Source organism: Poeciliopsis prolifica, unplaced genomic scaffold, assembly GCF_027474105.1.
Source record: "Poeciliopsis prolifica strain line A6 unplaced genomic scaffold, Auburn_PproV2 SCAFFOLD042, whole genome shotgun sequence".
Lineage (NCBI taxonomy): Eukaryota > Metazoa > Chordata > Actinopteri > Cyprinodontiformes > Poeciliidae > Poeciliopsis > Poeciliopsis prolifica.
Genome location: NW_026562417.1, coordinates 4,048,040 through 4,073,536, shown reverse-complemented (window position 1 = coordinate 4,073,536; position 25,497 = coordinate 4,048,040). Strand labels below are relative to the sequence as shown.

The following is a 25,497-nucleotide window of genomic DNA, read 5'->3' as shown; positions in this document are numbered from 1 at the left end:
CGCTAAAAGGTGTGTGTGAAAACAAATATCCTGAAATCATTCAGGATATTTGATAGTCGACGTTCGATTTCGGTTTGACTGAAGTCGAACAGTTCTTTGAGGTGAACAGATTCCTGAACTGTTGACTGTTTTTAGAACCACATTTTCCTCAATTTGCTCAATAACATTATAACATAATGTCAAAAAAATCTATTTGACATAATACTGCCCCATCAGAGGGATGTGAAAGGAGAGCATCCCTCTCAAATATGTTTATATCTCCACAACAGTCAATGAAACTGAAGCAATGCTTCTCCTGCTGATTTTTAGGAGATTGTCTCAGTGGAACCATTTTCGCCTGTAGAAATGTTGCCTAAGCATCGGATCTCAGCCTCAGAACCACCCAGTGACAGGAAGAGGCCTGACCGTGTCCTGAGGACGGTCATCAGCCGGGGGCCGATTTAACTATGCAACCTGTTTCCAGCCCTGACACTGAGGTTCTTGTGGGAGTTTGGAATATTTTTTTTGGGTGAAATCTCTGTAACGATGGAACGGCCAAATTGTATTCAGATGGTGTGACCTCTGCCTCGCTCACAAACACTGACGTTCACTGCCACATTGGTTTGCTTATCACTTATGGCTCTGGACTCGTCTGCAAATAGAATAATGGTCAATTCAAGCAGCCGGTCCCACCGGGACATGACTAATAACGCGTAGTGCTCCCACAGCTATAAAGTCAGAAGTTCAACTTCTAGAAGTTGCTTTTGTTTCCGCTTCCTCCCAGAAAGGGCCGCAGGGGAACAGCTTGGATGAAAGAATTGGCTGAAAACTCTGCAGACCCTTCAGATCCTTCCCATTTCATAGATTATGTCCTAATTACGTCTGCGACAGCAGCGCGTTTCATTCTGCGCCAGAGGAATGCATAAACACCAGCTTCCCAAGCACAAATTAAACACACGCCATGTGATTGAGTTTTCCTTGAGTGCATGTGATCATTCTAGGATGGCATTCACTCACACACACACACACACACCCACACACACCCACACACACGCACACACGCACACAGGCATGCACGCACGCACACACACACACACGCACACACGCACGCACACACATACACGCTCACACATGCTGGGATTATTTTTTAAGGCATATTTAAAGCAGGCTCCTGCTTTTCCGCGTGTCTCCTGGCTGATGTGACCCTTGACCCCTCTGTGCAGACATGCTGGCCTGCGCTGGCTCCACCAAGCAGCTTGCGTTCTCACAGTTCTGTGGTTTCACTGCTCCCACACTTGTCCATGTGCTATGCATTGTAAAAAAAAAAAAAATACAAAATGTGAATGTAGAGTCAGAATACATTAGGGTGGAAAGTAAGCCCTCGTTCTGTTAGGAATGATTAAAAATTATCAAAAAAAAAAACAGCCTTAAGTGAAAATATTATTTACTGTTGATATTTTATGAAATTGCACTTTTGGTTCCTCCAGATGTTTGCTAATTGTTGCTGGCTAGTCTGAAGGAGATAAAGTTGATGATTAGAAGCTGCTGTTTAGAAGCTTGTAAACAGCAGCTTAAATATGCATGAAACACATGAAGCGACACGCCAGGTATGTTTTTGATGAGGGAATAACGTCAAAGCTAAAAAAAAATCTACTTTACATCATACTGACCCATCGGGTGACAGTTTCCAACATAAGCCAACTCTGTGGTAAATACTCACCTGGACAGTGTGGGGAGCTCGTATCTTACCCCTCTTTTCTCAAATTTGAAAGTGCACCAACCCTAAAGCCAGATCATCTCCTCTAGTTATTGTGCAAAAATAAATCCCTCTACCATTTTTTTTTTTAAACCGAAAATCAAAAAATGTGACATTTCTTTTAGGTTCATCTGGGTTTTTATGTGAGGGTCTGATGATTATTTAGGGTGTGTGAATGTGCTTTCCTCAAGACGCATGTGAACATAATGACAGACTAGAGAAGCTTTGAGACCCACATTTACCATAATACATGTCAAACATCACTGTAGGAAGGAAAGATATCCTTCAATGCGAATGTCCCTTCAGATTTACTCAATGACTTTTCAGCTTTACTTCTCAGTTTTCATTTGATCACTCCAGCATCAGCAGCTCTGGACGAGATCAGGCTTTTCTAAGGCAGAGTGTGACCGACAGGCTCAGTGCTACCTGTGGAATATGAAAACCAGCAAATACCTGTTGTCAAAACCGTCTGCAACAATTTGCTGAATGTGCAACGTGGCATGTAGAGCGCAGCAGAACGGTATGCCACAAAGTACAGTAGCTGTGGCATGTTGTTTCCAGATGAAATTCTGCAGTCAGCCCTTTGGCTTCCTTGGGCTCTTGCTGCCAAAACCTCCATCAAGCTTCTCGGCTCAGAGTGGGAATGCTGATCTGGCCGAACAGCAGATGACAGCAGCCAAAGTATGAGGAGCCTCAGAGCAGCCTGTCCTCCTTCCTGCCTTAACCACAGATTCAGCTGTACTGAAAAAAAGAACGCACAACTAACGATTAGCCAGCGCCGATCGGCATCTCTCACTTGATTGGTAAACTGTCGGCGAGGAAGTGGTTTGCTAACATAATTGACCTGCGAGTGTGTTGGGCTGTCGTCAGATCCCCAAACTCAAAATGGGAGGCAGGAGGGATGAAATGTGAGGCGAGAGTTGTAAAACTGTCAGGAACGTTCTCTTTACTGCTCTTAGAGGGCTTAATTAATGCTGCTGCAGCACACATTACGGCGCCCGCGAGGACCCTAACTCCCGCAATAATACCGAAAGTCAAAAACTCCAACTTCCTTTTAGTAGGTTCAGCTGGGTTTTTATGTGAGGGTCTGATGATTGATCCAACAGATGATTATTGAAATGACCTTTATGAACATCGTTAACCCGTTCAGCCCACACTGGTGGTGCGCTGGTTTTTATTACATGTTTGCATTACATATGTCTCTCGACTGCCAAACCGGTAATTGTGATCATCTTAATGTAGAAACGTCCAATTGTTTTTGGCGTCAGGGCATCGGGGTATAGTCCAAAGTCAAAAGCACAGGATGGAAGGAGAAACTCATATGAACTAATCTGAGGTCCTGACTCACCCAGGCAACCTCACCAAAGGTCATGAGAAGATATGGGAAATGAATTTGGAAGCTTACAGTCTGAGTTGTGGCTTGAAGTTGGAACTTTTGCACAGATTTCTCCTCAGGTTGTTGGAGGGACAAATGTATCAACAGGTTCCCCTCAGAGGGGTAAACATGGGTTGTCCAGCAGAATCACCTGGGAGACCAATAAATCATCAGGAACCATGTTGGTTTTGGTGAGCAACTCCCCTTCACTGGGCAACAGTCATGGAGAGATTTTTAGCAGAGATTCTCATAGTTGGGTGAGTCTTTGCGGTAGTTGGCGTATGATTCATTCCAGGGAAACTTTCCGAAAGCTGAAAGGACTCCAGTTTTTCCAGCGTTCTTGTCAATATAACGTTGTTTCGTAAGAGCTGCTGGAGATGCTCAGGAAATGCGAAGCCTTCATTTGGCCGAATCATTTGGAATTCCTCCGCTTTCAAACAATCGTTTATTTTTCCGCGTAGTCTGAAGAAATCAACCGGCAACATCACAACTCCATAGAAAGATAAGTTATTTCAAAAAGTCGTCTCATTTGAGGACATGTCCTCTTGAAAGGGGAATGATCAGACTGAAACGAAATTAGGTGTCAGTCTTTGTTGTCTTGTGTGACACGTAGACATAAATGGTGTAAATATTTTCTTTTGACCTTTTAAGTCTCAAAGCAGACCTCGCGGTTATTTTGCTGTATCTGTCCTCGTTAACAGGAGAGCAGAAAGTTTTCTCTGTAAGGTGCATTTCCCAGTGACGGCACAGAGCCCCCACAGCACAATGCAGCATTATGTATCCACCCTGCACTGAGGCTCGGTATGTTCTGTTTGACATTTGTGGCATTCCCGCTGAGTTTTACCGCGATTAGTCTTATCAACGTGAGACAGGCTGATGGAGGAAGATAAGGCCTTCATCAGCTTTTGAGACAAGCGCAGGGTCTTTATGGAGAAAAATGCTCTCTGGAGCACACATATTCCTGCAGAGCTTATTAGAAGGTCAGAGATTCTTCATGATAATGGGACCTGGAGACCAAATGGCAGCGTATTGTCCCAAGTATGAATAGCTTCCAGGCGAAGGAATGCTGAGTTTAAAAAAAAACAAGAAAACATATTTTTTCACTGATTGTACAGTGTACTGTAGAAAAGTCATAGACTTGTCAGTCCTGGGGTATGTTCATAGTTGTTCCTCCTCCTCCTTTCACATTTTTCACTTCTGATACCGATATCTGAGATTTAGTATCGGCTGATTCCGATCCAGTACAGAAAAACCTTTGAACTGACTTGAAACATTTCTTCTTTTTCTTCTTTTACGTAAATGTGCGAAATTGCAAAGTAACTTGAAAACTGTGCAACAGTACAGCACACTTAAATGCAACAACGGCTTCACAACTTTGGTCCAACATATAAAATCAGCACAGCTTCAATTTGTTCAATCAGTGCAGTTAGGAGTAGAACAGCGTTTTTTTCTTCCATGAAGCCAAACTTCTGGAGTGTTTTCCTGTCAACAGATTCTCCCACCTGAGCTTCGAATCTCTACAGCTTCTCCAGAGCTCTCCTGGGCCTGGGCCTCTCTGACTTCCCTGACTCAGCCTTTCAGTTTGATGACATGACAAGCAGAGCCGGCATCACCTTTGCCCAGCCAGTCAATTAATCCCCAAAGAGAGATGACATAACCTGCCTGCTCATCTCCTGAGTTGAGCAGGAAACTCAGGAGAGTCTAAGGAAAGCAGAACAGAAAACAAGTTGTTGAAGGAAAAGAAAAAAAAGTATGAGTCTAATTTTGTTCTGATAACGTGAAACAGTTGAGGACTTCAAGGTCAGTTGAGTGGATTCTTCCTGATGTCTTAGGACTTTGTAGGAACATGATCTGCACAATGCCAAAGATGAACAGTATCAGCAACGGTCTCGCTGCTGCCAAACAACCTGGGAAGGGTTGTAAGGTCACTTCCCGAGAATCTCCGGTCCAGACTGGTGAAAAATTCAGTCAAAAGTCAGATTGTTGAAAATGTCTGAGAAATTGCAAATGAAAACAAAAGCTACATCTTGTTTGTCAGCGAGCGTGTTGAATGTTGAATGACAGAACCACTGTTAGAAAGAAGTTTGAACCGGTAAACTGAGTTGCATCAAAGTAGTTTTGGTTTGGTGACGGTGTGAACACGGGTCAGATCAATGCAGACGCGTTGAGCAGCTTCTGTGTTTCTGGCAATGTTGCTTCATGTTGTCTTTGGTGATCAGCCAGTCAACAGGGCAGGTTGCTATGAGATCAAGTTGACTTTTGACAACTTCAGTCTAGGTCTCAATAAATCATGACATTCTTAACTTAGTGAATGAACACAGTAGTTGTACTGATGTAATTTGTTGCATTTTTTAAATCTGTTTTTGAACGTTAGTCGGACAAATGAGACCTGGGAGTCCTGGTGTCTCTTTATTGTTCTGTACCTTTTGTGCTTTTGATGGATTTTCAACCAAAGTCATTGTGCCAACGTTTTATCAATACCTAAATCAAAATAGGGTTAGGGTGCAACCAAGTGCTGTTATTTAAACAGATATTATCAGCTTATGTTATCCTCTGGAGTCTGGTAGTCTTACATTGCCGCTATGACGAACAAGCAGAGATTGTCAATTTGTGTTTCGCTAACTGTAGCAAAACCTCACCCACCTATGCAATGAAGATTCAAATCAGCCTTGTTTAGTCCCCTTCAATCCAACTCTGGTTTGTTTGGGGAGGTGTGAATGCCCAATCGGACCAAAACAGAAAACTCTGGTCTGACTAAAAGCCGGCTTAAACTGGGTGGACGTGAAAGCAGTTTGAATGTGTATGTGAACGCCAAAAGCAGGCTGCGGACAACAGGGCAGGGCATTCTGGGTAAACACAATCAAAAGCAATGTTGCAATTTCTGTTCCCAGTTGAGCCCAGTCTACCAGAATATCTTCCAGACAAATACAAACCAATCCCTAAGAGAGTTTCCTACATGATGCTCTTTTTGTCACCCACCTCAAGAAATTCCCACAGTTCTTTGGCATCTGTTTTTGAAACCCGCGATCCGATCAGTTGAGCCAAATGGTCTTTTCCTGGATGCTGAGGCGTTTCATCTAATGCATTTTAAATTTGAGCAATCTGTGCATGTTCATGGTTCCCTTTCTGTCTGTCTGCAGGTCTTTTAAGCCAGACTTCGTCCTGATTCGCCAACACGCCTACAGCATGATTCCCGGCGAGGACTTCAGGAACGTTGTGATCGGCCTGCACTTTGGTGGCGTGCCGAGTGTCAACTCCCTCTTCTCTTTATATAATTTCTGCAGCAAACCTTGGGTGGTAAGCAGTCTTAAAGAGCTCTCACTGCTCTGCTTTAACCCCCACAGGGTGCTTAGACTTACCCTCTCAGCAGCTGCCTCTCTCTGATTTATATGGGCCATTACACAGAGCTGGAACACCTGTGCCTGGAGCAGGAGGTCTTCGTCACTGTACTTATTAGTAGCTTTGCAGGAAATTAAAATCCAAAAACCATGTAAACCATGTAAATGCTTAGCTGTGTGTGACTTCATAGATGCAGTGTTGTCAGGTACAATTTGAGTTTAAAGTATGTTTCACTAGGACTGACACTTTTACACAGTTTGGTCTGTGAACAACGGCTGTTAGACCTGACTGGGTGGATCTTAACGGTTTCAGTCCTACTTTCTGAAAAAGGCCAGAGCTTTTATCATCCCAGTGCCAGATGGTAACTTCAAGACGAGCCATCAACCAGATGACATCCTCATCATAAATGTCTTTAATGCCATTTCTTGCTTACAAATTTCTGTTTCTACATATTTTTGTCACTCTTACGTCATCATGCTAACCTTCCTGGGGTCATGGGAGACTGGGTCATTTGGACCGTGTGAGGTCTGGCATTGACCCCGTGTTTTACAAGGGTTTGTTTTGGGTTTTGGGAACCAACTGCAGGAAACTGATAGAAAACCTTAATAAAATACTGAATGCAATTTTGAACTGATTTGGGTAGTTATGCTTTTTTTTTTTGCCTTATTAAATAAATCATCTAATTTTGAACCTATTCATGTTATCTTCATCTGATTTTAAAGTGTTTTTTCATTGGAAAACAGCATTTAAGGGTCATGAAAGCTCAATTAAGAAAAATCTCAATGATTTTTCCACACACTGTAGCTCCTTCATAACACCTTTTGTCCTCTTGTTTATTTCTCTTCAGTTTTCTCAAATGATTAAGCTCTACCACTCCCTCGGCCCGGAGAAGTTCCCCCTGAATGAGCAAACCTTCTACCCAAACCACACACAAATGGTGAGTGATTCCTGAAGTTATTCCCTAGAAACGCACAAGAGATCACAAATAGCCTTGTGTGCTCCATTTTTCATTGAATCTTTATTATAAAAATATAAAACACAGAAATTAAGTCAAACATTTGTCTACCCTTACATGGTAACACCCCCACCCACCCCACACAATTCAGGAATCAGTGCTTACACACAGACTGTACACAGCTTTCTTGATTTCAGTTTTTCTCTTTTTTTCTAGTTTTAATTTGACCAATCATTTCTGTGTTAAGCAGACAGTATATTTACACAAACAGAAACCACAGAAATAATGACACAGAAATGCCACAACTGGAGGAGGAACCCTATGGACACGAATGAAGACAATTCGGACCATAAAAGAAAATAATAAGAAAATGAAATGTGTTGCTTGAAGAAGTTGCTCCTATTTGCTTGTTGAAATCAGCAGTTGGTTAGCTTAGTTTAAGATTGTCAAGAAACTTGGGTAACAGCTCTTACAAGAAGCTAAAGCTTAATTAAAATGTAATTGTTTAAGAAAATAATAATAATTCAAGGCTGACTGTTGAAAAACAAATTGTTTTAGCTCAAATTTGTTAGCAAATTTTAGCAAAGCTAACGTTTAGCATCGTCGCTTAGTAAGGTCGGTTCTTAGACCTTCAATAGAAACTTAGCTGATTTTTTTTTTTATTATTATTATTTTTTAAGGGTTGTTAATCCATTTGAGGCAAATCAGCATCCACTAATGGAATGAACTGAAAGGAAGCCAACAAGAAAAAAAAATCCAAACTGGAGCAGGTGAAGAAGAATGATCTTAGTGACAATAAAATTACTTTCTTTTTTATAGTTTTATATATAATCATTTAAAATAGTTAAATACAAAAGATTGAATATACACTTAGAAAATATCTCATACTGTGAAACCTGTTTAAACTGAACTATCACTGGGTTGCTGAATAGTACCAGCCAAGGGAAATATGATCCAACAGAAAAATAAAAAGTACCTTAAATTTTTGACGCGCATCGTTCACGCTGACTGATTTGACGCGTTGTACTTTTTCTTTTTTTTAGTTCCGTTCTTGCATGTATAACAGGGTTACTGTGTAATCCAATAAACATAAATAAATGCATTATAGAGATTTCAGCATTTCTTCAGCTTATTTTTATATACAGCATAAAATAAAATATCACAACTCAGAAAAGAAAAGAACTCCTCCCTCTGTTGGCACTGAATCAGTGTTAACGTTTGATGATCTATGCACAACAATGGAGGAAGTGTACGGGGCCGAGGTACAGCCGTGTTAAAGACAGATGCTGCAGTAAAAACTGAACATGGCTGATCTGAAACTACATTTTCAGAATTTGAACCTAAAAAGTATAATTTTCATACCTCACATATTGGCACAAATTGAGAAGTGTTTTGGCAATGCTGCTAAGCAGGTGTACTGTTGTGAACTGATTTCATCTCAATTTTTAATTTGGTGTGCGTTACTTGAAGAAGATGGTCTGTTATTGATATTGATCAAATCATCAGTAGATTAGCTGCTGAAGGTCGGTCCACTTTTTCAATTTTAAGATCCCAACTGAGGTTGACAACGGTCTTCCTGTATAAACGTCTGATAAACGTCTACCGTTTCTACCACGGATTAAAACACGATGGTAGCGGATTGAAGTGGGAAAACTTTACAAGTCTAAAGGGCAACCTTTACAACAACGCTTTTTTTTTTCTCTTTCTTTTTTCTATCAGAAGTGCTACAGACAGGCACTGTAATATATCTGCTCTTTTCTGCCTTTTTAAAGAAGGCCGACACGAGTCCAGTAAGAGGAATCCGAGATGGGGGACAGAAACGGGGCGGGGGAGCGTTGCTTTCTGGGCGGGGTGTGCCTGGAATCAGGGATCAGTGGCGTTGATGATGGTTTTGTCGCGGGTGGTCATGCCTCGGTACCAGCTGCAGTAGCCTTCTTTCTGCTGGATGCAGGCGTAGTGTCGGGACTGGTAGCCGGGGTAGCCAAAATGGGACAGCATGTCCGTCCACAGGCACTCGTTCTTCGAAGTCACGAAGCAGGGCAGGTAGTGGCAGGGCTTAATCTACCGACAGAGAAAAACACAACTAAATACGGAGCCCTGAAACAAACACACTGGCAAGACCTATTCAAATAAATCTCAAATAGTTGAAAGAAAATTCATTCAAAAATTGCTTGGCATTTAAGATAATTAGCATACAAGTTAAATATATATTGTATGCTTTAGTAAAAATATTGACTCTCTACAAAATACCACAATTACTCAGAATATGTTTTTATTACTACTACTTTGTTAATAGTCAAATCACAATGGTTCATGACAAGATAATAAATCATGTTTTTCAAAAGAGAAAGTCCTTTATTGGGCCTAATTATTAAAACTAAAAAGCCCATCTAATATAAATACATAATAGATTGTATGTTTTTAAAGCCGTTTATAAGCTCTTTGAACATCCATGTTGGATTTTTAAAACATCTTAATCCTGATAAAATACAAATTCATCTTTTAAGTGCTGTTCAATCCATGTTGGTCATGTTTGAACATATCAAAGCCTTTAATCATCACTCTGTCTTTGTAATAACTTTAACTGGTATTAAAGAGGTTGAAATCATCTTAATCTTTGAATGTTTGGGGGTTGGGGTGGCGTTTCAAAAATGGATCCAGGTAAATTTTATAATTTATATTTGCTATGAAAATGAAGAGACTGTAGAACCTGTCAATATATTACAGCATCAGAGTGAAAGCCACTGGATTTCATGCAAGAAGTTAAAAGCAATTGGATTCAGCAAAATATATACAGACATATCCCGTCTCATCTATCCAGCTGCGGTGATCAGGTGGTTCAGTAAAAGGAAACCGTTTAGAGAGCGAAGCTGCCAGTTTCACCCTGATGCTTGTATGCTTTGTGCTGAGGAATGTGAAATGAAGCGTCTTCCTAATGCACTCAACTTTTGGGTAGTTTAAGGATTTAGTCGGGCTCCACTCTGCCTTGAAAAGTGCGTCATTACACCAGGTGCTAACACAAAAAAAAAGGGGGAAAAAAAAAGCCGCTCCCTGGATGAATGAATGGCAGTGAGTGACGGGAAGGATTCACGTCGCTCTGCTCGTAGAGGTGACGAACAGAAGAAAGGCTGGATGTCGTGGGAGGAAGAGTGAATCGCTTGCTGCAAAGAGCTGTACTCGTCTCGGAGTGCAACGGCAAATTCAATCGGCACATTTTAGGGAGAGAACTTCCCATTTTTGTTATTCAATATTAAACTGTCATCGGAATGCCTGAAACGAGCGCTGCGAGTCATTTCCTGCTCATTGAAGGCAGTAAGTCAAAGGAGCTAACACAGAACCATGTTCTATCATTCTCTGTCGTCTTTGGTCTGGGTGACGGGGCGGCTGACGCCCCGACCCGCATGGTCAACAAAAGGCTCCCTCTGCTAATCCACTTATGCTGATAGTGGCAGAGTGTGTTAGCAGATGTCCAGGACGGCGCCCAGCGGCAGGGTCAGCAGCTGCACGCCGCAGCCAGGAGAAGCTGGGAATGAAGACTAGAGCCGCTTCCAGGGCTGTTCATTAATTCCCAGCGATTGCAGTAAAACTCGCTCTTTTCTGCATTTCTGCCACTACTCAACATCCATGAAATCTGGAAGTGGAAAGTAGGCCGTAAAAATGTTCATAAAAATATCTTAATTTCTTGGCTTGCAGAGGTCAAACGGGCGATTTAATGGATGGAAACTGTGAAAGCGGCTCCATGAACACTAAATCTCCTCTCTAGTAGTGGCTAACGGAGTTTCCAGCCTGGCTTTCTGCCCTCCCTCCTGCCTGCTCGTCTCGTTCCCGTCGGCTCTACGTGGTTTTTACTCACCCTGCAGTTGCAGCCCAGCTGGTAGCGGTGGTTGAAGCCCTTCTTCTGCGCCAGCGACAGTCGTTCCCACCGTTCGTTGAAGTTGCAGAGCCCTGTGTAAACTTTGTCGTCGTACACCCGACCTGAGGAGCAAAGGGCCAAGGAGGTGAGCGGTGCGTACCTCCAGAGCTATAACCTTTAAGCCGCGCAGGATTTTATCAACGCTCGAGAAAATCGAGACGCAGTTGATGGTAAAATTGCAATTTTTACAATTTCACCGCAGCAGGTGGGGATCAAGAAAAAGGTTTTAAAATGTTGACACAATGTTTTGTAATGTTTATTGTGATAATAGTAAAATTAATGATTTATGATTTCTTTACCATTTTTGACCACATAACTGTGACTGGATGGACTTCTTAAGGTGACAAATTACATGAAGAAGTATGATTTGTAAATATGTATCACCAACCTGCACATATTTTCAAATGTAGTTCAACAATTGGCATTCAGTAATAAATACAAATTGTTGTTACGCCTAGAAAACAATATAAAGGGGTACACTGATAAATCAGCCCAGATGTTCTTAATTTTGGGAGATCAGTGACAGGTCAATCTGCTCAAAGCTTTGAGAATCAGTCACCAAGTCAAGCCTCCACATGCTCTGATGACAACAACCACCCACTGTTGCCAACTTAGTAACGTTATCAATACATTTTATAAAGTTTTCAGACCATCAAAGAAAATCGGCCAAATCGGAATCTGCAAGTTGGGTTTTTTCAGGATCGGTGATCGCTGCACCCCAAACAATAAACTATACAAAAGATATCTGTCCTTATAACAGGCTCTTATTACTGCTACTATAAAAGTATATGCTCCACACTTGGATAGAGACGACATAGATTCAACTTTCAGATGAGACGTTCTATGAGAAAACCCACGAAGGCTAGCCTAAAGTTTACTAGAGAAAACATTGAGAAAGATCAGAGCTTCTGGAATAACCTTCATTGGGCAGATGAGTTGAAAATGGACTTATATCTGTTACGCACCTTGACTTACTTTAGGTAAGATTAACCATAAAGTGAGCTTCATAGTTTAGCTCATTTTTAATCTCCAGAGTGTAAGTCAGGATTCTGCCAACATTTCTCTCCAGAATTCTGACTCGTTTACCTACAGAAAGACAATCCCATAATAAACCAACACCCCCATTTTGGGATATCTGGAGGTCAGACGTCTATGTTTAGCAGCGGACCACTTCGAACGCTGTGAGCCCCCAGGATCAAGAATATTTGTCACCATTTGTCTCCTTCACAGTGCTGTCGCTAAGTGGCATTTCAACAGGTCACAAATATGTCCCGTTTAGCCTGCCCTCTGAAGCTGCAGGACCGGACCGTGGAGTCGCGTTGAGAGCGCAACTCGCTCCTAAAACTAATCAGTCGGAGCCCCCTAAAGCCGGATCAAAGGCGGCTCCAACAGCTCATCCTGCAGGCCTCTGTGTTCCAGCGGAGGCTATAGGCTCGACTTATTATAGCTGCCCCAGGGGCAGAGAGACAGGAAGAGACATCCACTGATGTCACCCCTGCCCGAACTGGGTAAACATAGCTGTAGTTGCCTGGCAACGACGGCTCGTTGGCTTGCGCCGTGCGGTGGAGTTACAGTATTTACAGGTTGGGGACTCACTGACACCTATATAAGTTGAGTGCTTCTGGGTCCAAAGTAAACAGCATCCTTGTTGGAAATAGCAACTCATAAAGTGCTTGTGTTGGAAAATGCCAGCCGCTTCCTGCTGGCTGGTAATTATAAGCTGTGAGGGAGAGAAAACTGCTGAGACGCAAAGGGAAGTCTCAAAAAACTAAAAAATCCGCCTCTGTACGGTAGCAAAGGGTCTGCTAATAATAGAGGGAAAAGTTTTGTCAGAAGACAAATGAAGTCCTGGGGGACAGGACGAGTGGGGGACAGGACGAGTGGGGGCCACAGAGTCGTCATGCCGGTAGCTGGACTCTGGAAGGAGAGCAGCTTTTCCTGGCAACACGAAGCCGACCAGAATGTTCTCTACATCTCATCGCACTGAATGGATCTCATCTACCGGAGTGCAGAACTCTGTCATGTTTTTCTGACATTACAACCAAATTCTTTGGGTTTATTTTATTGAATTGAATAAAAATGTTATTCTTTCACTCTATGAAATAAAAGCTCAAAGACATGAGCTGTGTTTTCATGACAATTATGTGCCAAAGTTTCGCAATTTACGGTGTTTCTATCAATCGAGAAATGCAACGACAGTCATACAAAAATAAGTTTGCTTACGCAATAAGTCATTAAAAAAAATAAAGCTCCATGATCTTGCTACTACTTTGTCATTTTCTTTATGGTTTGCGCCAATGGTAACATCTGGGTACTGATTATGCAACTCGTGTGAAGCAAAACAATGTTTTCCGTTGCAATTTCAATTCTGCCCCCCAAAAAAACAAATAAATAAAAAAATAATACACCTCATCCTAATGACAAAACATCTAATTGAAAAAAAAAAATTTCATTTAGCACATTTATTTTCAATATGTCAAACTGAGCAATTACATGGTCGATGAAAACGCAGCCGGAGTCAAGCAATATTCTTTTTCTCAATGTATGACTTCAACAGCTCACCTGTGATCAGGTACTGGTACTTGTTGATCTCAAACTTGACGCCGCACAAGCTCTCGGAGGCGTCCGTGTAGATGTGCTGCACGTGCTGAACTTTCTCGAATCCTTTGTACATCTGGCGAAAAAAAGGGAGATCGAATCAAGGCACTGGAAAAACAGAGCTAGAGTTCTCTCAGCGACACTCAAAAGTCCCTACATGAACAACAAGGAAACACTCCTGCTTTATCAGATGATTATTTTTAGGAAGTACCACGTGGGAATGAAAATCTGAAGGCTCGGCTTTTGGTGAATTTCTAGACAATGTAAAGATCAACTGTGTTAGGTACACAGCCTAAAGTCTGTTTTCATAGAGAATTGCTTCCTTCTGTTGTTTTTTTGGTTTTTTTTTTAAGGGGGTAATGTATTTTTCTGAGAACAACAGGAAATCCCTGTTTAGACGCGGCGCTCCCAGAAAAATGGAACAAACTATTACCTCAGCCAGAAGCTGTGGAGCTTTATGGAGGCCAAAGGGATTCGTCTCATAGGATTTGTGGAAATCTGGAGGATGCTTTGCTTTTTATATAAGCTCAAACAGTCGTAATACATAACAAAAAGGCCACTGTTGTACAGATGCTGGTGCGTGACTCTGACGAAATGTTTACTCTCGGTGTGAGGAGTTTGGTTGAGCTGTAATACCCGTAAGCCTACTAATCCTCCGGCCTGGCTCCTGTCAAAGCAGCGGGCCGATGTAAGCATCTGTCAGAAATATGGAGCGTTATGTAAGGATCCGGAGAAAAGGAAGGGCGGAATTTCAGGACTAGAATTCTAGTCCGAGTTTAGTTATGGGCTGAAGAGACACAGAAATAGCTTTCTTAAACCTATTTTATAGTTTCACCATTGCTTTTAAATGGGTTCCTACATTAAAATTTCAGCATTAAAGAGCTGGAGTTTAACAGCAACAGTAAAACCAGATGTTATCAGTTTAGAGACCATTAGTCATGTGGCTGTAAACATCAAATTAGCTCAAACTAGCAATGATTCAATTACAGATTTGTATCACAAGAGTGTTCTGTGTTTCGGATGCCATTTAAAAAGTGAAGGTTTAATTCATGTAATAACCTCAATTTTTCAAAATGAGTCTTAAATGTACGAATTCTCTTCTAACAACTCAATTTAGAAATTTGCTTCTGGTCTTAATTTGATCTATGGCTTTAAAATGAGGTTATGAACTTCTCTGATCAGCTGAGCGTGTCACACAAAGTTTGGCAAGAAGAATGTTGATCTCAGCATTTTGCCAAAAGGGTCAAACTTAAACATGTAAAAAAGCCTTTGGAATACAGAACTTGTTGCTGATCGTTTTCAGTTATGCTGAGGTCACATGTTACCAATAACTGAATGGAGTCTCACTGAGGTAGATGCTCAGACCCGACACAAACCAGAAGTGGTTGACCTGCTAACAAAGTTAGTTGTGCTAACCCTTAAAGCACTAATTATAAGTACTAGTTTTGCTAAATCTACCGCATGTCACTAACAGTATCTAGTGGACATTAATGCTAAAGTGCTAATCATAAACATTAGCTGTGGTAATGCTAAGGGAATATACCAAAATGTTATTTAGCAAAAGCTAATGCGAAATTGATAACTTGACTTTAAATTTTATCTAGAAAAACTTCAACATTTGAGCGTCATTTTCATTTTGACATTGTAATACACATGTTGAACGATGACCTCAGGTATTGTTTTTATGTTTAAATCTTATTCTCTACTGTCCATATTTTATTTTGACCCTGTACGTTTCTTGTTTGAAATAAAGTTAATGGGAGGAAGAGACAACATGACAGGAAATGGAACCTCTGTGTAAACAGTTGTCAATCACTTCAGAATAAGAGCATGAAGATAAACGTCAACTTGAAGGATTCATAACAGTCAACAGATGAATTTTATTCAACCAAAAGTTTAAGTAACTCGGCACCCTCAACCCCCCCCCAAAAAGAGCCAATGCTAATGGTTTTGTCAAGTTTACACAGGCATGTTAACGTTTCTTTGTAGTTCTTATGAAGTTTCACTTGAGTTTCATGCTTCAAAGACGAACAATAAGGACTAAAGGGAACCTGAGATCCTCACCTTCATCTGCTTGATGGTGTAGCGCATTGTTCCAAAAGGTCCGTCTCTCAGCAGCTTCTTGCCGACCACCTTAGCTCTGATCACTGTAAAGAAAGAAACAGACATGTTTGTTAGAACTAGATAGTGAACTTTTGCTTTTAATCCTATATTAGACGGCGCCCCGGTGAGAGCGGGCATTTCTAAAACCCTCCTGAATAGCGCATTAGAACCAGGTTAGCTGCACCGGTAAGCCGTTTATCCAATTTCCTGCATTATTTGCCCCGGAATTCTCATGGAAATGTTAAATGAGAATTGGAGAAAAAAGACATATCCCAAGAAAAAACGTTTTGAGGAAAAATAAGAGTGTACCATCAGCGTGGAGGACCCTCATGCACATAAACGAGCTGAAAACACCCGGAAGGGACTGATTGCTTTAACTGATTCTGACATAATGGATCTCACTGAGAAACGTCTGGAACCGGGAGTGTAGAAATGAGCGTTTATTTGAGCTGCTGGATGGGGCCTAATGCGGGTCCTGCATAAACCATCAGCCCTCTGAAGTTCACCTGCTGCCCTGAACCCCAGCAGCCGCAGACACAACTAACACTGGTCTTGTTTGTTATCTTCTCCTCATGGAATTTCCTTCCCACATTCTTCAGGGGGCTTGCATTCCCCAGAAAGGGGAGAAAATAATCAGGATTCATTCTTATTGGCCGCAGAGAGGCAAACGAGAGATGTGTCGCCTTCTGTTCTGCTTTCAATTTGTCAAGCTGGCAAATGAGAAGTGGGTACCTTATACAGGAAGTAGTTATAGCATGGTCACCGTACATTTATTCTGGATGTGAAGGCCCCAATTTGAAATGAGTTCATTTTAACTTTTTTTGTTAGATAGCACGAACCGACTGAAAATGAAGGAAAATCTTGAGCTAACACTATGAGCACCTACTATGGACGGACGGACAGAGTGAAGTTGAGGGATGTAACTTTTATGGAAAATCGGGATAGGAAACGACTAAAATCTAGTTTTATTGTTTTTCAGCTGTTTTCTGAACAGTTCCTGACCATTAATGAATCTTTTTAAAGTTATTCATCATCCCAAAAGAAACAGATTTTAGAATGGACACCGATCTAAAGTCAACATTGTTCATGTCAGGATTAGTGCACAATAACTTCCTACTCGCCACATGCTTCCTGACCTTTCACTAGAACTTTCCTTGATCCATTAATCTATCAACTCTTTTAATTTCATCCAAAAGCACTCCATTACAAACTGACCTCTGCTAAATGTACCCAAACTCTGTTTGACAGATGTCTGCTGCGAACAATTACTAAGGAATTTGCAGACATACCGGGACCTTTTTGCCTCAGTTAAATACACCTCCGACCATTGTTTAAACGTTTCACTGCAGAACCATTTTTCCTACTCTAGTCTGACCTCGAAAACAAACGTTCTAGCTGGAAGAACCTTAGATAAATCAAACAACGCCTGTCCATACGAGATCCTTCTTGTTGGCCGGCAGCGACGGTGCCATTTCCAATGGGAATCTGTGAAAGGCCCCAGCTGCTCAGGACAGAAGGGCAGCACTATCTGCACTTGTCTGAGTTTTAGAGGGGTTGCATTTTCGGTTTGGTGGATGTATTCTGCAGTGACCTGCTTCTGCGGGGTACAGATGTCACAGTGAACCAATATGCTCCCATGATAGTTGTCATCTTGATCTGTGTTGTAAAGAGTATTTTCTAAATGTTGTGCAATTAAACAATGAAATATTCTGGCTGAAACCAATGCAGTAAAAAAAAGTGTTTCAAAATTTTTACATTTTTAATCATTCCTACAATAAGCTTTATTGAGAAGCAATCGTTGAATGATTGCAATTTTGTTTCTGGCTGAATGTAGCATTAAAGTTATACAGGGTCACGTTTCCATTGCATGTGGCTGTGCGCTGCTGGTCAGCGGCCTGAAATTACCCTTTTCTGGATTTTTGTTTTTGTAGAGCACATATGAAATATTTGAAAGAAAATGCAGCTGGGGAAGCTGGAATAACTACAGTGCATTGATACCTGACATGCTATAGGCTACAAAGAATCCAATCCAAAAGCAACATTCAGTTTTCTTGGTGCTGATAGGCTGTACCTTCGAGCGTAGATAAGGAAGACTGTAAATGTTAGCTTCTGTGGTACTGCCAAGATGGGTTCCATTGTGTATATTAATGCATTTTTTGGCATTTGAACAATTAAAATAGGCAGTTATATATTATTTCAGAAAGAGTTTCGAGTATTAGAGCTATTTGAGGAACGCCGTGGCCCCTAACCCCTTCGAATACTAGGGGTCCACTGTTCTTCTTAGTAGCTGTGAAATTCTGGTAATTTATGTGACATGGAGTAACATAACATTACAGATTATGAGCAAATTAAAGAGTCTGAAAAATTGCATATAATAATTCTTTAATTAACACCAAAAAACTACAGCATCCCTCTGCTTTTTGCTAACACAATAGCTTACATTTAGCACAACCAGATGTAGCATTTTGCTTTGTCCAAACTTTGTAGATAAAATAACTCAAAAATAAACACCAGAACTACATATAACTGCAGCTGTATGCAATGCAATAAATGCATCTGATCGCAAAAAAAAAAAAAAAAAAAAAATAGCCACAAGATAGCCAAAGCCAACCCAGCCAATGGTGCTTCTGAATCCCTTTTGCCTAACATTTAAGCACATTTTTTTTTCCAAACAGAAGTTTTATTAATTCTTTAAGCCTTTAATTGTGCTTAATGTTAGATTTGTAGGAACTGATTATTTTGTCAGTATTGAAGTAATCAATGAGCTGCTACATAAAAAAAAAAAAAATTCCCCTTCCCAGTTTAAAATTCTAGGTTACTGTGGTGATCTTCTGCAGAGGAATCTTTATGCAGTCTCATGAGTGGGAGGCTTTTCATAGTGGGAAAGGTAACCAGGATGTGACAGAAATAAAATGAATCCATTTTTCACTCTGCCTCCATTGCCTAGAGCATGGGATTATAAAAAAAGATTGAATGTGAATGCTAAACATTCAATTCAGCCTGCGTAGAGTGTGACAAAATGCAGCCATAACGAGGCTTGAGTTACTGTGTAATGTAGGTGCATGCCTGTGTGAGAAAGAGGAATAATAAGTAGATAGCAAAGTTATTGAGATCAGTCTGCAGGAAGTTGTCCGAGTATGAGGAGGTGAGTGGGAGGAAGAGGGTTTCTCACACTTTATCACACTCAACAATAAACTGTGTCCTCTGGCTGTAGAACCTCGTGTCAGAAAGAAACCACAGGAAAACGAAAAAAAAAAAGTAATGTATTTATAGAAGATGTCTAAATATATGTCAAGTCTTTTCTAAAATCTATGCATCACCATCTCATTTCCTCTTGCTTATGTTCATAAAACCATAATTATTGCTTTTCTGGCAGTTATACTCTAGCCGTTTCCTAGTCATTGCTGGATGCTTTCTTTTCCTGACCAGAACGGATCCAGAGGTAAAGTCAGAGGTTCACCTCACTTGGCCATCATGCATCATCGGTCCTTGGACCGCCACAAAAGAAAAATCATACTGCAAGAATAGCATAGCTGAATTGATTTTTCATTTTGAAGCTTTTCAAAAGTCACGGCACATCTTGACACACCATACAATCCTCAATCCCCCAGCACCAAGCAGCAAACGCTGTCAGACAGCAGGTCATGCAACAACAAAAAAATGGTTCGACACACACAAGTAATCTGAATACTCCTACAGGCCTCCGCAAATTAAATTCAACACTCACTTTAGCTAGTATCTATACTTTAGGACAGATATTATTACAGCTACATCAATGAATTTTGCTTTTTCATGAAAGCTTTCCACTAATCTACAGTTGCCCAAGAAATAACTGGTATTTTCTTTGCTTCCCAGGTACCCAGTTTGCATTTACTTCTTACATTTTTTCTTCTTCTTACATTATCTTTTGTACTCACTCGCCATTTGCTGACTACCTTTCAGATTCTCCATCAGGCTGGTTGGTTTGATGTGCAGTTGGTTCTTATCAGGATGACCTAACTGTAAGCACTAAATCAGAAATTCTTTATTCATTCCAAAGGGATATTAAATATTGTAACTCATCAGCCAACTATCTTCAAAGAGTTGAGGATGGTGATGCTGTGGGCAGGGAGGATCAACATTGCAACAAATCTGACTAAAGCCTAAGACCGTCATGGCATGCTAATCGCAGCAGTGACGATATTCCACATTTTGCGTCATGGATAACTATCAGTTGCTGGCAAGCTCTGCTAATCCTCCTCATTAGCTTTTTCTGTGGTCCTGCTTTGCATCCATAGAGCCTTCGTTCAACTCTTCTTTCATTAGGAGTTGCAGTCCAGGTATTAATTGATTTTTTGAGGTACTAATTAAAAAATAAAAAAAGAATACCGAGTTGCCATGGTTGCATATCATGGCTTTCCAAAAGTAAGAGTGACAGTCCTTTCAGTTCAACAGCATTCAAAAGCAAAGAGAATATGGACGAAAGTCTCCAAAAACAACAAATCAGAACTACAGTAACAGTGGAACTCCAACATGCTGTCACAATGAGAGTCATAATTCTGTAATATCATACATACTAACTTCATTTATTGAAATTTTGAGGTGGATGTTTCTTAAACCTCCCAAAAGAGATCAGCTCTTTGCTTTGTGTCATATTCTAGTAGTGTGATGAGTGTGTGTTTGGTCATTGTCTTCAGCCCCCCATACTGGCCTCCACAATGCCTGGTCATTGCAGAAGGGAGCCGGCTGTGGTCTGGAGATTTGATACGCTCGGCTCAGGAGACAAACATCTCAGGCTTGTCTGGAATCCCGTCTCTGACATCTCGTCGTATTTCAACTGACTTTTGGGAAAACTCTGGAAGCTGTCCGCCCTTACATAATGCCTCTCGCCACAGGAGTCTAGACTGCATGCGCTTTATCAAGCAATCACCTGTTGTGCTGCAGATAGATAGAGAGATAGAGAGGCGAGGACTGACTGCTAGAATCAATGCAAAGCAAAATACATTCTGGTTTTCTCTACAAAACTGTTCTCTTACTTCACAGGACTTCTATACAACTACACCAGGTTGCAACCTTGTATCACCTTTTACCTGCATTGAAGCATCAGTCTTGTCTGATCTGACTTAGGGAAGGCCTTGAGAGAATAACTGCCACACCTTGAGACAAGTGAGTGACCTGCTTCAACAGAACCAATTTACTGTCTGAAAGGCTCCATTAAGCAACATCAAGAAATGCCATTTTTGTGGCCAAAGTCTCTTCAGATAGTTGGTTACCTAAATGTTCATCAAAACATCTTCTGCTGCTTCAAGGATATTGTGTATTCCAACATTTCAGCTGGAATATTTCACAGCGTAAAGAGAGAGGCTTCAGTAACCCAGTTTCCAGGGCTTTATCCTCGCCGTTCTTTTTCAGCGGTGTGCTTGTGGGCGATTATGGGTTCGGGCCAAGAAAACAAGAGCAAGATGCTTTGAACTCCCCTTCAGGTCTGAAACTGGGAAGATCCAGGCATGTTGCCTTTGATGTCGACAGAGTAAATTACAGCGTTTCTCTCTCGTCACCTTAATGTTTGCACCACTTATGGTTGCCAGCCACTGTGTTTTAGAAGCAGAAGACATTCATGTATGAAAATAATGGCTTGTGGGTATAAAAATAGGACTGTTTATCTCATAAAAACTTTATGAAGGCATTTCTGTATGTCCAAACGTGGCCCAGATTATCCGGTCACAGCGGCTTCATGCCTTGGAGTTTCTCAGGGAACTCGGAAGCACATCTCAAGCCAAGCCATGACCTTGGAAATGGGATTTGTGGACTGTCCCCATTGAAGTCAGTTCCAGATTCTACTCTGCTGAGTCTCAGCAGGGGCCAGCAGCATGAGCCATCCAAACTGCTAAAAAGGTGGCGGATTAGTGTTTGAGGAAGCTACATTTTGACTTTGTCCAACTGGGTCACTTGGCTGGATGTGTATCTACTCTCCTGGAGATTTTAAGTATCTTAAGTTAAGAAGTTAAGACTTTCTCTTTTTAAATGCGGAGTCCTTAAAGGGCTTTATGGGTAAACGTCTATTTGAAGACCAGTGAAAAGGTTGGGTGCCAACCACTTCCAGTCTAGACGAAACTATCATCTACATCTAAACACCTCTACTGTGGTACACTGCTATTGATCTGGCATTTGGAAAGAGTGTTGGTTTGTTTGTTCACACATCAGAGTAAAATTCAAAGGCTTTAAAAAGTACTACTAATGTACAAACTAACGATAGCTTAACATTATTTATAGTGTAATAATCAAGTGTTTCTCTTACGTTTTAAATAGAAGCAAAAAGATAATCTTAAGGTAACCATACTGATGGAATCTCTGGTTTCATGCCTGAAAGGAATAAAACTCCAGGTGAAATGTGAGAGTGTGTCCTGTCTGAATTACCTCAGTTCCCTCACACAGCCCCCCACCTCCCCGCCCACCTACACACGGCCTCATTCCCCCCGGGGTTCAATCGCCTAATCCTAGTGCTAAGCCAGATCCCGAGTTCATATTATTCTGGGCTGCCAGGGTAAGCATATCCAGGTAGTAAAACCAGCTGTGTGACCTTCCCACCCCCGTTGTACCGCTGCTCGGCGATGTCTGGCTGCCCATCACAGAAATACCACCATGTGCAGACAAATGAGGATCTTGTAAAAACATGAGAGCAGCCCATAGGTGCAATTTTAAAACTTACCACCTCCTAATCGTCCTTTGTATACTCCCCCAAACTAACCTCTCTCTGCTCAATTAACAGCAATGTTTTTACTATCCGGCCCAATAATAGCAAGGATATTATTACTCAAAAATATTAATGTTTGACATTACACAAAAAAATAAGTCCAATGAACATTTTTTGTCACAAACATCTTAAAACCGGTGAAACAGATTAATCTAATTTAGCAGCCAATCACAACAAATACCAACAATATAAGGCAGGAGAAGTCCACTTATCTTTGACTGCAGAGGAGCAAGTCATAAAAATAGGTGTACGCAATATATTAGCACTAATATCAGTATCGGCTGACATGTTGGTATCAGTCCGATAAATAAAAGAAAGCCGGCATTAACAACCAACGTTCATTTGACCGGTAGATGTTATACTATACATGCAATATCTGTAAATATCAGTTTTCTGCCGTAATGGCAATATTAACATCAGATGGTCATTTCACCACAAATGTATCCCTGCAACCCCGCCCCCAAAAAAACCTTTATTTTATGCCGCCCTGGGTAGAGAGCCATAACCATTTTTAAAAACCTGACTTACCTATGAAGTTATCTGCGTCGCTTAATGCAATAGGTCTCCCATGAATAGTAAAATTACTACATACTGTAGGACAAATAACAGGACATAAGCTGTGATACTCGACCTGCAAGTTTTCCACTGGGTACCAAAGCTCACGTGCGTTCTGTCCTCCTCGCGCCGTCATGCGTCACTTTGACCTGAGCGTTTCCTCGTGCTAATAAAACACCGAAGCAAGCAACAAAGGCCGCGCAATTAATGACTCACCTATGTCGGAGTTACAGAAGGCGTCCTGCGGGTGCGTGAGCGCGCACGAGCAGCCGTCGGTCAGCTGAGGGAGCCGCAGGCTGTTGAAGACGAACAGCAGGCTGACGAGGTGCTGGTACACAGACCGCATGTCGAAAAAGTTCCGCTCCTCTCTGTGCTGCTGCTGGAAGAAATAAACTCTGCTGGAGTCCGAGTGGGTCCGCTGGGGCAGGAGAAGCGGAGGCGGCTCTCTGTTAGTGTGTAACCTCCAGGAGGAGCTCCTGTTGCTGCTGCTGTGTGAGAGCGTTTCCTTCTGCCGGTGGACAGGAGGACAGCCGCTCATATACGGCGCCCCAGACACGCCCCCCTCTCTCGGACTCCGGCGCTCGCGGCAGCGGCGGCCAATCAGAGCCCGGTGATGCCATTCAGTTTTTAAAAAATGACGTCGCTCTTGAAACTTTCCTACTTTCCCCCCGCAGTTTAACCAAATAAAATAAATTTAAAAAAAAGTAACATTAGAAGCACTGAATTGCCATATACTTAAGAAGGGTAACAGCAGGAGTGTTGAATGAAAAAAAAAAACACTGAAAGGCGAACTTGCTTTTCATTATTTATTTGTTTTTGTTTTGTTTTTATCAGATATTTATGTCTGATTAATTAAATCAAATAAAATGTATTTATAGCCATAGTAGACATGGCTTGTAACTTGCATAAAACTATTAAAAACAAGCAAAGACCCTGTACTTCCCTTAGAATTTAATTTCCCCCTTAATATATATTTATATATATATTCTAATTTATCTGGAAAAATCCAAATATAACTCATGACATTTCATGACATTAAAGTGGCTTTAGATCACAGGAAATATTGAGTTTAAATCCCAGATAAAGCAATTTAGTGAATTAAAGTGAGTACAGTGAATCTCACACTCATATTAAAATGCCTATTCTGGGGTGATGAAAAGAAATTAGACATCAAATGATTTTCCACGTTTTTTTTATCTTTAATCTCATATGTAACTTGAGGAATCTAAGAAGCAAAGGGAAATTGTAAACTAAATACAATTTTAAAATCCATTGTTTACACTCCTACGTCCTTGCAGTTGTTGCATGGGGCTTTGTATGGAGGACCAAAACATAATTAAAAATAGAAGCAGAAATGTATAAGTGACTCAATAAATAGACCTATGAACTTCAAATGCACAGATTAATTTAAAAAAGGAGAACTTTACCTCATGTTTTATAATTTGACTCATTTTTATTTTGTCAGCTTGCAACAAGTGGTATTTTTAACCACACAATTTAAGGTTACAGATTTTTATTTATTTATTGTGTGTTTTCTTCTACTTAAAGCATTTGTGTCTTTTCAATTTGCCACAACTCCTTTTCCTTCCATTAGTTCTGTTTTATATTCTTCTGCCTCCTCTTTGTACTTTACCTATGCATTTCTGTATCATTATGCAAATGAGCACTGTGACATCTTAAGGTTTCAACTCTTCTCATTGGTAGCTCCAGCATGCTCAGCCTCAAGAAATTTGGCTACCTTCGACCAGTTCATCAATGAAATGAAGTTTAAAGAAGTAATAAATTACACAGTCCAAAACAGTGCTGAAATTTAACTCATCTTCAAAACTGCTGAATCAATGCAAAGGCAGCCAAAGTCTAGTTAATGTGTTTTTTAATGGGCTTTTATGTTGCTGTTTTTTTTTTTAAATGTATTTAATGAGTCACTAAAGTTCTGAATCTTCAATAAAGGCACTGAATACTCAGTTGCTTTGACCAAACCTGTTATTTTATTTAACTTTTTTTTTCTCTCTGATCAGACTTCATTCAAGTTCCTCTCAGTACAAATGAGCCAATTAAACTCCCCTCCCTCCCTGCGGTGGCGGCCTTGAGCAGAGCGGCGTTATCGCAGCCGAGGCTTATCTGGCGCGGGACAGAGGGAGCCGTGTCAGGAGTCAGAGCTCCTGGCGACCCCAAATAATCAGGTTGGGGA

General features: G+C 41.1%; 2 protein-coding genes across 2 annotated transcripts in view; one reads left to right on the top strand and one right to left on the bottom strand.

The window, feature by feature from the left end:
• Window positions 1-25,497, top strand: part of LOC129376018 (synapsin-3-like) — an 88,442-nt gene that overhangs the window by 26,707 nt on the left and 36,238 nt on the right. Inside the window, exons 5-6 of the mRNA XM_055055413.1 lie at window positions 6,251-6,407; window positions 7,297-7,386. Of these exons, the coding sequence (XP_054911388.1) occupies window positions 6,251-6,407; window positions 7,297-7,386 (247 nt within the window). The remainder of the gene's footprint in view (window positions 1-6,250; window positions 6,408-7,296; window positions 7,387-25,497) is intronic.
• LOC129376019 (metalloproteinase inhibitor 3) lies at window positions 7,449-23,926 on the bottom strand. Its single transcript, XM_055055414.1, is given in 6 exon segments — window positions 7,449-9,465; window positions 11,258-11,379; window positions 13,880-13,991; window positions 15,980-16,062; window positions 23,523-23,791; window positions 23,793-23,926. Coding segments are annotated over 6 exon segments (918 nt in total). The 3' UTR covers window positions 7,449-9,267.